The sequence below is a fragment of the Strigops habroptila genome, chromosome Z, assembly GCF_004027225.2.
Source record: "Strigops habroptila isolate Jane chromosome Z, bStrHab1.2.pri, whole genome shotgun sequence".
NCBI lineage: Eukaryota > Metazoa > Chordata > Aves > Psittaciformes > Psittacidae > Strigops > Strigops habroptila.
The window spans coordinates 15791717-15803839 of NC_044302.2; the positions used below are offsets into that span (position 1 = coordinate 15791717).

General features: G+C 37.8%; 1 protein-coding gene across 1 annotated transcript in view; it reads left to right on the plus strand.

Annotated features, from left to right (window-relative positions):
* Positions 1 to 10097, plus strand: part of NKD1 (NKD inhibitor of WNT signaling pathway 1) — a 112203-nt gene extending 102106 nt beyond the window's left edge. Inside the window, exons 9-10 of the mRNA XM_030471086.1 lie at positions 2251 to 2381; positions 3135 to 10097. Coding sequence (XP_030326946.1) covers positions 2251 to 2381; positions 3135 to 3709 — 706 coding nt within the window. The 3' untranslated portion in view covers positions 3710 to 10097. The remainder of the gene's footprint in view (positions 1 to 2250; positions 2382 to 3134) is intronic.
* The last annotated feature ends 2026 nt before the right edge of the window (positions 10098 to 12123 follow it).

Genomic DNA, 12123 nt, shown 5'->3' on the forward strand with positions numbered 1-12123 from the left:
TTTGTGGGTTGGGAATCTTTGTGCCATTCTAGTTCATATTTCACATTGGCCTCTAAAACATCTTTTAACCCACAGATACACATTCTCACTCTTTCTTTCCTGCTGAAGTGATATCTTCCTGACTGGCTTAAACTCTGTTATCAATGAGCGTAGCTTTCAGGAAATGTCCTTGCGTTCTTGCCCTTTGCATAGCTCTGCCACTGCGCTATTCCGCTTGCTGCTATATCATTGTGTGCTTATTACCATCAGCATGGCACTCCAGTGTAGGGATTGTAGAAAGGGCTTTCATACACTCCTCAAACGCTTAAGCGGATTCCTTTTTTTATTAAAAACCAAACCAAACCAAAAAACAGTAACAATACTGTATATGTTTACACACCATGCTTGATGCATGGCTGGTGCGTGCCTGTGCCTTCCCATCTTCCCATGTGCACACAGGAGAGCATTGTGAGACTGGATGCCAGATGCTTCAGTTCTCTGACTTAAAGTTCTCTTTGACAGTGGAGCACATCTCTCATCAATGTATAATTGCTTCATTGTGTATTTTTGCCTGAATATTGTTGAGTGGCATCTTGCATGTAAGAAAGCTACTGGAATTCAGGGTTGTGGCAATACTGGCATATTTTTTCTTCACTGTCTTGATGAGAGATAGAATTTGTTACAGTAACAAAAAAACAGGTTCCCTGTTAACTTCGTTTTCAGCAGACAGTGCTGTATACAGTGTTCCTTTATTGTATTGGATCAAACCCAGTGATGTTTTTTCCGGGTTAACTGTGCATTGTCTGCAGCATGTGTGTGCAAGTCCCAGTAGTTTCTGTAGGTAGTTCATGCCCGGCAACTTCAATTAGCAAGGGTCTAGCCCCAGAGATCTTTTATGTGACCTGTGAAAATATAACAACTTGTAAAGGTGTGTCTGAGGCAGGAAAGGTACTGAGTTGGCTCCGTATCCAAAAAAATAAGGACTATCTGGACATTCACTCATTTTTGACAGTACCCCATGTCACTTTTGGAGTTCAAGCTGACTCAGAGTCTTTAAAGCTTACCTGCTTTCCAGGCAGACTCTCCTTCATTCAGGAGACTTTACCTCTATCAAAGTAATGCAAAAATCATCTTCCAGGTAGGTCAAGTCTTGTGACTTTTATCAAAGTAACTGTAGACCTCTGTCTGACAGTGACACAGGGGACTCAGTTCTGTAATGTCCCTGAACAGTACTACACTAGACCAGGAAAGCAGTTTGTGCCAAAGCTCGGTGGGATCAGCAGCCTTTGGAAACCTGGAAATGTGTTAATAGACTTAAAGCAGAGTACGAGGCACCATACAGTAGAGAGCCCAGATTTAGCAACTAGTGTAGCATACAAGGCCAAATTCTGGTCAAAGTTTGACATCAGTGCAATCACACAGAGAAAGAGCAAAGCCTATCTTGTGGCCTTGGAGACTGAACTATTGGAATGCCAAGCAGCAACTTAATCAAGAGTGTTCTGCTTATCCTGTTTGTTATATTGAAAATATTGTTCATATCTGCAGACATCCATTTAAATTGCTGAATTAAATTATTCGGCATTATGGTCTACAATACTGTAAACCTCTGCCTGATCTTTTTCTGCCTCATAAATGAATGGTATTTCAGATATTCATTCTCGGGAAATAGTTCTGCTATAAATAAAATTGCAAAGCTGAGCAGGAAAAGGAGTCGAGATTCTGAAGCCAGCTTATTATCTGACCCTATGAATTGTATTCTGGAAAGTGGCAGTTATCTCTGGGTGCCCTACCAACACCTTCTCTTCTCAGGCTCTCTCTAATTACTACACCTGTGCTGTTGCCTATCTTTCTGCAGCAGATACACATGATAAGCCTGACACGAGGCTTGCCCTGGTCCTTCCTCACAGCAGTGGGAACAGTCATGAATCAAATAGCAAGTTTTCTTTGGCATGTCCAGATTGGGTTGAATGGTTTGGCCCTACGTCAGAATGTAATAAACCCTAGGAGCATTTTTATTTGTTTTTGCATGTGTGATGCAATTTGAAAGCCTCCTTTGCTTTGCAACATTGGGGTCAATTTATGTGAGGGGAAAGAACAGTCAGTTCAGGCATATCAACTTAGCAAATCTGGTCATCCAGGATTTCAAGTGTTTGTTGTTTCTTTGTGAGCAACTCCTGTCACTTCAAAGCGGCCATCAGTTGTTGGTTTGCAGATGGTGATAACGACTTTAAAGAAGTTCTGCTGAGTTGTAATTTTGCTTCCTGCTGACAGATATCACCAGAGTGAGAACAATCCAGAGCAAAGTGGGTGCTATCGTCATTGTGTTGATGAAAACATTGAAAGGAGAAACCACTATTTGGATCTTGCAGGAATAGAAAACTACACGTCAAAGTTTGGGCCAGGTAATTTGGTAATTTATGTTACAGCCTTTTCATCTTTCCTTCAGTTGCTTGTTCCACATCAGGGACAGTGAACTGTGAACCTGTATGATTTGTCTGTAGTGACTTACTGGAAGGAGTTGGTCTGTGTGAATACTGCAAGATAATTACTGATGAAGGTGGTATCACAATGGAGTGGCTAATGTGCTGCAAGCCTGCTTTGAAGTGCTTGTTTTTGTAGCTAAACTTGGAGGTGAGCCTAGGAGAACAATCTTTACATCTAAATTATTAAGTTTAGTCTATGGGTGAGGTGAGAACTGGTTTTTGGATGTTAGAGTTCATTCCCAAAATGATACCAGAATGTATTTTGTACTCACTACTGACCCCAAAATAGGAGAATGTGGGTTCATACCTGGAATTTTGGCTTTTGTCCCCACATTAAAGAGATTTGAATTTCCTCCCTTTCCCTGTCCTCTGCCAAGATTTTACTATTCCACTCACAGTTATTTTGGTGAATTTCAGATAGATGATGACCAAGAGAAGATAATATAAAGACTTTCATACATGCACACACACATTCACTCCTATATAGATATGTACTTGTCTGTGTATTATTTAGTAGCCAGAATTATTAAGTGTAATTAAGCTAGACAGCTATAATTGCATTCACTTCCTTAGGAAAAATTCACTCAGCCAATAATGCTATCCCTGCCAACTGCATGCTACTAATTAAGACTTTGAAATACTAGATGACTAACTCAGCTTGTTATTTCCTAGGATCTCCTCCAGCAGCTCAAAAACATGAGCCACCGTGCAGAGTTGTGAATCAGACTAGATCCCGTTCTCATGAACCTGAAACCTTCCATGCACACCATAGGAAATCTCAAATGGTGGATCCAAGCCACATCAATCTGGCTGAAAGTTCATATGCCAAGATTGCAGAAATCCAACAGAGGCTGCGGAACCAGGATTCCAACAAGCACTTTGTGAGGTCTCCGAAGGCCCAGGGCAAAAACATTGCGCCTGTGCATCCTGGAAGGGCGGTTAGAAATAAACCTTTTCAAGGGGTGCCCATGCCAATGGCTTCCCCTAGTGCAAGGGTGGGCCAGAATCTTCCTTACCTCCCCTTGCAATCTCAACAGGTTCACAAGAAGCATAAGCAGAGGGCAAAGGAGAATCACCAAATGTGCAAAACCTTCCATTCTCCAGGGACAGTTGTGGAAAAGGAACATGTGAGAGACCTGCCCACAGTCATTTTATATGAAGGCCAAGTTGGACAGATGATACAAAGGCATGAACACCACCACCACCATGAGCACCACCACCACTACCATCACTTCTACCAGACATAGAAGAGATCCCACCAACATTCTCCAAGAATCATCCCATATGAAGGAAAGGTGTTCTTGTGATACCAGAACCAAGGCATTACTATGATCAATATTATTGTTACTCCATTAATATTCAGCATATATTTTAGAGGTTATACGGAACTCCTGAAACTTACACTATTTATATGTTGTGGAACAGCATAGCTTACTTAAACACCTTGTGGATTTTTTTTTTTTTTCTTAAGTGGCTTGTAAAACAGCAAACAGCCATAGCTTTTTGAGCTGTGATTTAATGCAGGTCGTCAACGCACTTCTTTACAAGTACTACTTCCACTGTAGTAGGAAAGATACTTCAAACACTCTTGCAGACATCTAGCTTACCACTCTGCTGTATGTTGGCTGATCGCACACAAGCCTTTTATCAGGGGAGCAATGTTCGAAGGGTTGGACTCCAGAGATACTCAGAATAATGGAAAATACAAACAGCTGCTACCTCTAGTATTATTCAGATTTTATTTTCTTTTTATTGATTGTAATGTGCTATGGGGAGGAATTTTAATATACTTAATTCATGTAGCCTGTTTGTGTTCACATCCTTTCAAATTATCTTAATAATTACAAGGAAATATAGCTATACTTGTCAACAGAGCTACATTTGTACGACTTTTACACTTTATTTTCTTGGAGGTTCTTCACTGACACAAGTACAGTGTGTTATATACTGGGTAATATTTAAACATACTTCTTTTTTTTTTCTTTTTTTTTTTTTTTTCCTTTTGCCTACTCTCCATTCTGTTTGGAATAACCATTTGAAAAGAGGGGGATGTGAAATGAGTTTTCCAAAAGCATCACTAAACTTTAGTGCTTAGGCCATAAGTACCGTTCTTGGGGGTTTGAGAAGGAGAGGGGTTGTTTAGGGTTTTGTTTTGTTTAAATCCACAGTTCTTTGTTTTGAGGAAGAATTGAGGAAAGTATACTTTCTCACTTTAAATGTTGGCAAATATATATAAAGTATAAATATAAATATATATATAAAAATATGCACACTCTCAGGTACATTTTGTTGTGTTTTAGAAATCTGTGGTTTGAATATTAACATTATAATTATTTTTTTTTTCCACAACTATGACTTTTTAGAAACATATGCCGTGGCATTTTCTTAGGTGGCTCCAATTTAAATTTCCCCAGCACTTACCAATTTTTGAGACAATTCAATATGTAAAAAACCATCATTCACAGTCATTCTGGCCACTTCTACTTTTTCCATATCATAGAGCTTCCATTCCATGAAGGAGAATGAGACCATACAAGACTGTACTGGCTGCTGAGAAATTTGAAGGTCAAAAGCAAATCAGAAAAGTGAAAAAAAGGGTCAGTACATCCAAGTTCTAGTTTCTGTGGGGCCCAGATCTATAATACATTCAGTTGGGTTTTGTACAGATCACCATTTTGCAGGTAGAAAGTGACTGAAAAACACCTCTGTCGCTTTTGGAACAGTAGAGAACTCCTCACATCAAAACATAGTTGTTCTATAAAAGTATTTACTTTTGGTTTTAATTATTTAAAATGTTGTGGTATTTGGCTATAGTATATATTGTAAAATGTAATTATCCCACATTGTTATAAGCCCTTTATGATTAGGGTATTTTTTTTCTGACTAGAGCTTTGATCAGTCCAAAATGGGGTATTACCCCATTACCCCATTACTGCTGACTAGATTTAGAGGGATGTTGTCCTTTCTAAGAACCTGGAGACATCAACCTTGAAAGAAAAATTGAAAGTCTTGCCTTCTTATGGAATTGGAATAGAATCACTGCTTCATGGTAATTAGGTCCGTCTCTTGTCTCTCTGGATCAGCAGTTGTTTAGGCTTATTGTCCTCTTTAAAAAATCTGGTTTATTTTACTTAATTTTTTTTAGCTGTCAACAGTGTGTTCTGTTAAATCTAACAAAATGTTTTTAAAATGTGTTTGATCTGTGTGACAACTATACTGTTCTGTTTATTTTTAAAATTCCTAAAGTCCAAAAATATATATATGCAGAATTTTCTGTATTGAAAATATGAAAAGGCCACAAATTTGGTTAGTTACCACTGAGATGTTCTAGTCTAAGCCTTTTTGCTGCTTGTGTATCATTATTTTTCAATGTATATATAATTATGGACTGCAACAAAAAAAAAATAAGGCATTTATATGTCTAGTAGAAGGAATAAGCTTATTTATATTATAGTGTTAAAGTCTGATGTATTCAAGTAACTTACATTATACCGCATGCAAAACACAAAAGTGTACATTCCGTCTAAGAAGGGATGCCATGCTATTTGTTTTGGAGATGTAATTAAAGCTGTTCTCTTTTCAGTGGAGCACATGCCAGAAAAACTGGGAGGTGGGAGTTATTCCTTAGTCAATTTTTTTTAACACAGATTGTTGCTGAAAGCCAGAAAATGTTCTAGGAAATGAGTGTTTTCAGAACTGTGGGTTTTTCTAAGAAGGGGCAACAGAGGGGCATAAATCTTTCACCCAAAGATATTTTGCTGGAAAAGATAACAGCACGAATAACAAAATCCTATCTGATTGAAAAGTGTTCAGTACTAGCTGTGCCAAGTCAACTCTGAAATGTAACACAACTGACCATTGGTTACAACCTTGCATTGATTTGTTTTGGTTCCTTGTATTTTGAGATTCAATAGACAAATTCTACCTTCAGATTCTATGAAAAACAAATATATTTTAATAACGTGGCATCCCCATACTAAAACTTTACACCAGCCATCTATAGACATACCGTATCTAAGTACTGTGTTGCAGTTGTGTTACGTGCATTAAGTGTGAGTAACATGTAGCACAGCTTCTTGTCACAGAACCTTAAATTTCTGTATCTTTTAAAAATGTTTGCTTTTCAGTATTTTGTATAGTAAATATAGATGGTTTTGACTAAATGCTTTATTTATTTAACAGCAAAAACTGTGCCAAGAGAATCCCCTGTTAATTAAAGTTTTACTAGTTCAGAAAGTATATTTCCTTCTTGTTGTGGATTTCAGGGGCTTATTGCAATTGCTGTCAGTGCTTGCAGATCCCACTGATGAAAGAGCTTGCATTAACATTTTTGGGAACACGATCAGGCCATAAGGTATGGACTGGGTATGCTTTGGTTTTATATTTAAGCTCTCAAGTTTCAAAGTTAAATTTCTTGTCTCCTACTGTTAGACCTGTGTTGAATAACTGACTTTTCAGCTTGTTATTAAATCTGAAAACCTTTTAAAACATATATGTAGATATTTCTTTAAGTTGCTCAAAACTGTGGCTGAATTTGAATTTAAAATATATTAGTTTCTGGTTAAACAAAAAATTGCATTTCTGAGAAAAAAAGAAATAATCATTATTATTTAAAAGTAAAATGGAGCGGCATGAAGTAATTCCAAATGAAAACTAGCTTTTTCACTTACTACTTCTGATTTTACAAAAAAGCAATTCAGCAAAACAAAGTGAATCCCAAAATTTGCACTATTTGCTGAAAAAAATTTCAATGGAAAAATTTTGCTCACCTCTACCAGCTGCAATTTTTAGGAAGCCAGGTGTTTTGAAAATGAAGATTGCTAAGCTCTTCTCACAACTTCATGACCAGCTTACTCAAAGTAAACTAAGCTAAGCATAATGAAGTAAAATCTCTGTCCCAGTGAAATCTTTGGCAAGACTGCCAGATTCCCACTGGCTTCAGGGTGCCTATAATTTCATTCCAGGAATGTGGGTTTGAAGTCTACATAATGTGCAGACAGTGATTTCAGTATTTATTTTTTATGCATCTTACTGCTGATGGTTTTGTAGTAGCTAATATTAAATTACAGTAAAATTTCTGTAAGAGATCAAGCTGGTAAGTTAATGAAGATTAGCAGCAAATATTGTGCTTTATACTGATGTCACTGGAGGAGCTCAAGGCACTTCCAGATGTTTTTGGAACATCCACATGTTATTTAGTTACTATTAGAAATGAAGACCCAGTTCTGCCCTCCGATGATGAAGTACAGGTTCTCCTGGCATATTGGCAGACCAGCCTCTTAAGGCCACACCAAATAAAAAAGCCAAATACCTGACTGCTATAACTGCCTTCCTACTGTAATCATCATATGCCCAGAACAGCAAAGTATAGCTGGAGAAGTACTTTAAAGGTGTATATGTGTGTGTATATATATGTGTGTGTGTATATATATATATACGTGTGTGTCATTTAGCAAAAGTTAGTGAATGGCACAAGATGGATTCTGACAGAGGTGATCTTTTGTAAGGGGATAAGTACTGTATATGCTCAACAGTCTACACGTTGCCACACAAATATACAGATACGACAAATGCTTACTGTTCTCCATATGTCATTGTGTACTTCAATTACTGAATGACAGATTTCATTTGTGTTCCAGTTAGCAGGAAAGTTAGGTCCCTTGGAGCCAAGACTATACTTGAGAAAAATTCATCACAGTAAAAAATTTGCAAAACATTCACCATGATTTTTTGCCTGGAGTACAGGCAAGAATATTCATGTTTGGAAACGTGTCAGCTAAGCAAGTCTCACCTTTAATTACCTTGATGCAATACATCAAGATCTGAAAATATGTTTTCAAACACGACTTATTCATGGTTTTGCTGGGAACCAAGTCATATTCAGCATCCTGTTAGTTGTCAGGCTCCTTTTTTTTTTTAAACATACCAGGCAGAAACATGTTTGAAAATCCATGAAATAAAATTTGATCTTAACATGTTTTTCTAAACATCTTCTGGAAGATTTCTTTTTTAACTCACTTAGCAGCAAAACCAGCCTCAGTTTATCATGTAATTTATTTTTATTTTGTATTTGACAGATGTTCAGTTGATTTGACTTGGAAGGGGCTGGTTTGGGGTTTTTTTTTTGCTTCCGTACATTTAAAATGTGCTAAAAATGGGCTAAAAAGAACAGACACAGAAAAGCAAATAACTTTATATTGAAATTATTCAGTAGACATTGAAATGCATCTTATTTGAAATTTGGATTAAAGTTATTAAATAATGAGGTTTTCAATGATGCTTTAATTTACTTTTATATTTCTATATTATTTAGATAATTTGATCCTACTGAGCTAAAATGATAGAAATCATATGGATGAGGTATTCTAACATCTTTGTTTTAAAATAGCAGGATTTAAGGACTATGAGATGGATTACTGTGAAAGTTAGAGCTCTGAAGAAAGACTGACAAGGGAAGGATGGAAAGATTTGAGATGTGTATGGATAGCATGGAACTGTCTGATAGAGGTGCAGAGCGAGACAGACAAGAGGCAGGAAAACACTGTATGGAGAAACTATATTCATATTTTTTTAATCTCTTACGGTACATTTATTGCTTATAAAACAGCAAGAGTAGTTCATAGAATGCTTTTCACTAAGAAAGCTTGAAGACTTCCTAGAAGAGGTCAATCTCCAGTGTGCAGTGGGAGACGCAAGGAAGAGAAGTTGATAATCACCACCAGGGCTGTAGCAGGGTAAGAGATAATGCCCCCGTTCCCGAGTCCCTGTCCAAGTTGAGGGAAGTTTTTTCAAGAAGCAGAAGGGTGTGTTTCTACAGATGTTTTCAATATTCCTGTAGAATGCGTTTTGAATAGTAGCCTCAGTTCTTTTTCTGTTTGATTGCAAACACGCGTAAGTTGGTCAGATGTTGCCCAAAGCTTCAATATCTGTCCTGATTTTTCTAAATGCTAAGCACTAACTGTGCCTGTGAAATCTACTGACACAAAATGTAATCTTTATATCACAAGGAATGGCAGGCTGGACCTATTGGTTGTCTCATCAGCCTGGTATTTTGGGATCTGAGTAGTAAATTCCAGACGTCTTGTAACAATGTTGAAGACATAATGTTAAGGGGATTAATAAATTTGGCAATGGGCAAATGTTAATAATAACAGGCTTACTGGTAATGATGTGCACTGTGCTTTCTGGTTTTTATGACATGCTTATGGAGTGTGGTTTGTGTCTCCCTCTGAGTGCCTAGTCCACATAGCCAAAGCAGCCTGTAATTGCTGCCAGCTAAGAGATGTACTCTTTTGGTGAGCCTGTACTTTGTGGATGAAGATAGGGGTTCAGATCCTTCTGGTGCTGAGCTCTTATTCTTGCACTTAATCCTTCCCTTTCATTTTCCAGTCAAGAAGTACAGAATATGGAGGCTTTGTGTATTTTCTAATAAAACACCAAACAAACTGGGCCAAATTTGTCTTCAGCTTCACAAATGGAAGCCAGCAGAGCCCCGTGCATGTCTTGGAATTTGGACCTTCAAATGCAGTTTGCTATATGAGTCATCATTTTTTCTTGTACTAATTTCAGATATTTGATAAGCTCTTTTTATGGTTTACAAGTTTAAAAAGACAAATAAAACTTTGTAGATTAAAATGTTGTTTTGGAGGTTGTATTTTGTCTGTTCTCACTGGAGATCTGTGAATGGTCTTTCTGTGGGCTTTAGCTTAAACCTGCAAAGTGTCTTTGGAGTGGGTGTTTATAGTTCTTCACTTGCTTGTTCACAGGATAAGACTGTTGATAGATGAATAAAGTGCCACTTGAGGTTGTTAACAACCAGGACTGGTAACGCTAGTTCAACTAAGATAAACAGTGAAATGCTATGGCAATTTAGCATTAAGGTCTCACTCATCCAGTGCTGATTTTTAAAGCTGTAGATATGGTGCTTTATAGATGCCCATGGCCATGGGATCTGGAGGTATTTATTCTACCCTTGCTCTGAGTGCTGTATGGACCCCTGTACAATGATTGCGCAGGGCATCCTTGCATACTCAACGTGCCATTAGGAAGCAGGAGTATGAAAATTGTAATGTTTCAGTCTGAAGCAATTAACCCTCTCACCCTGCAAGGAGTGGAGTGGAGGAAAAGCTCAATTAAAGAGACTCGGAGTTTCCAGTAAGTGCAAAAGTATGAAGAGAAGCAAAAAGCAGCACTGTTGGCCTCACATTCCTCCTGTGTCTTTACAATCTTCTCAGGGAATATTTTTTACTTTTGATGTGTATAATCACAACTTCTTGCTGTTTGAGTGTGCCATCTGTTAAGGGCATAACCCTCAATGGCTCTGCTTATGTGACTTATTTGGATTTCAATGGAAACTTTGTGCAGCTTTACTGGATCAGCAAATGTAAACAGAGGTACTTCAATTTACACTCTTTTTAGTGTAATTTAGGCTTGGAATCATGGCCCTGGGACACTCATAGCTTGCACTGATCAGGGACAGGTTTTTTTAAAAATTCTCCTGGTTTAATAAATGGATGCTAAAATCAATTAATTTGAAGATTACAATCTTGACAGTTTAGGAGTCCGAAATATGGAGTCATTTTAACTAGTGACTGTGAGTTAAAGGCAGAAGTCATAGAGTTTTCAGGAGCGGGGCAAGACTTTCATACCTTAGTCTGCTAAAAACATCATCACTGAAACCCCTTTCCTTATAACTGAATCATAAATTGAGCATTCACAGGATACTATGTGTCTGCTGATCTTTTTAACAATAGTCAATGAAGCTTACTTTATTTGGAGCCTTTGTTCGTGTAAATACTGCTTTTATTGCCCACAAATGTAAAGGAAATCCGCTGAACAGCAGACCTCACTATGAGCATCCTGTGTGCCCTGTTACCCACCTCTCCAAGGATGTGCAGGATGGAGTGACTCCAAAGAAGTGGTCTGAAATTTCCAGGTGCATTGACTATTTCCGGGTATGTTCACTATATCTGTAACTCTGACAGAGAAATTTGAGGAATATGAATGAATCTGAGGCAAGTAACTCTTCTGTTTTCTCAAGAGGGGCATCAGTGTCTCATACTGCCTAATTGCTGCCCTCAATGCCAGTCTGCGGATGCTCTGGGACACGGGACAAGCAGATGCTTGTACTTGGTAAGGCCATAGATTCCAGAATGTTCTTCTATCCCTTTAGTCGATGATAGGAAACGTTTTGAAAGATGTCACCGTGAAAAGAACTTGAACAAGACAATTTTTTTGCTGTTGACTCTCTGCTGTGCCCTTCCATGGGTTTAAAATCCACTTATCTGAAAGTGTGCAGTTACATTTTTGTCCTTTTTCATCATTTAAATACACCTTCTTGATCTGAAGAAATAAAAGCAATTTTAGAAATTAGAGATTTTGTTTTCATATGTGCTGCCAAGTCTGATACTGCAAAGTAACTGCTGAATTGGCACAAGCAGTTTGAGAGAGCCAGCAGATTTAGGAAGGGAGAAGATAAACCTTATTATGTTTCTTTGCCAAAGGAGAAAAGAAACGATATTGACTTAAATGTGGGAAATTTAAAAGGGGCCATATGTTCTCACTTTGTGCTTTGTTTCTAATAGATAGACAGAAATCTTTGAAGTGTGGATTGGCACAGTAGGGTGCATGCTTCTGTAGAGAAAAGATGCTAAATGGGGAG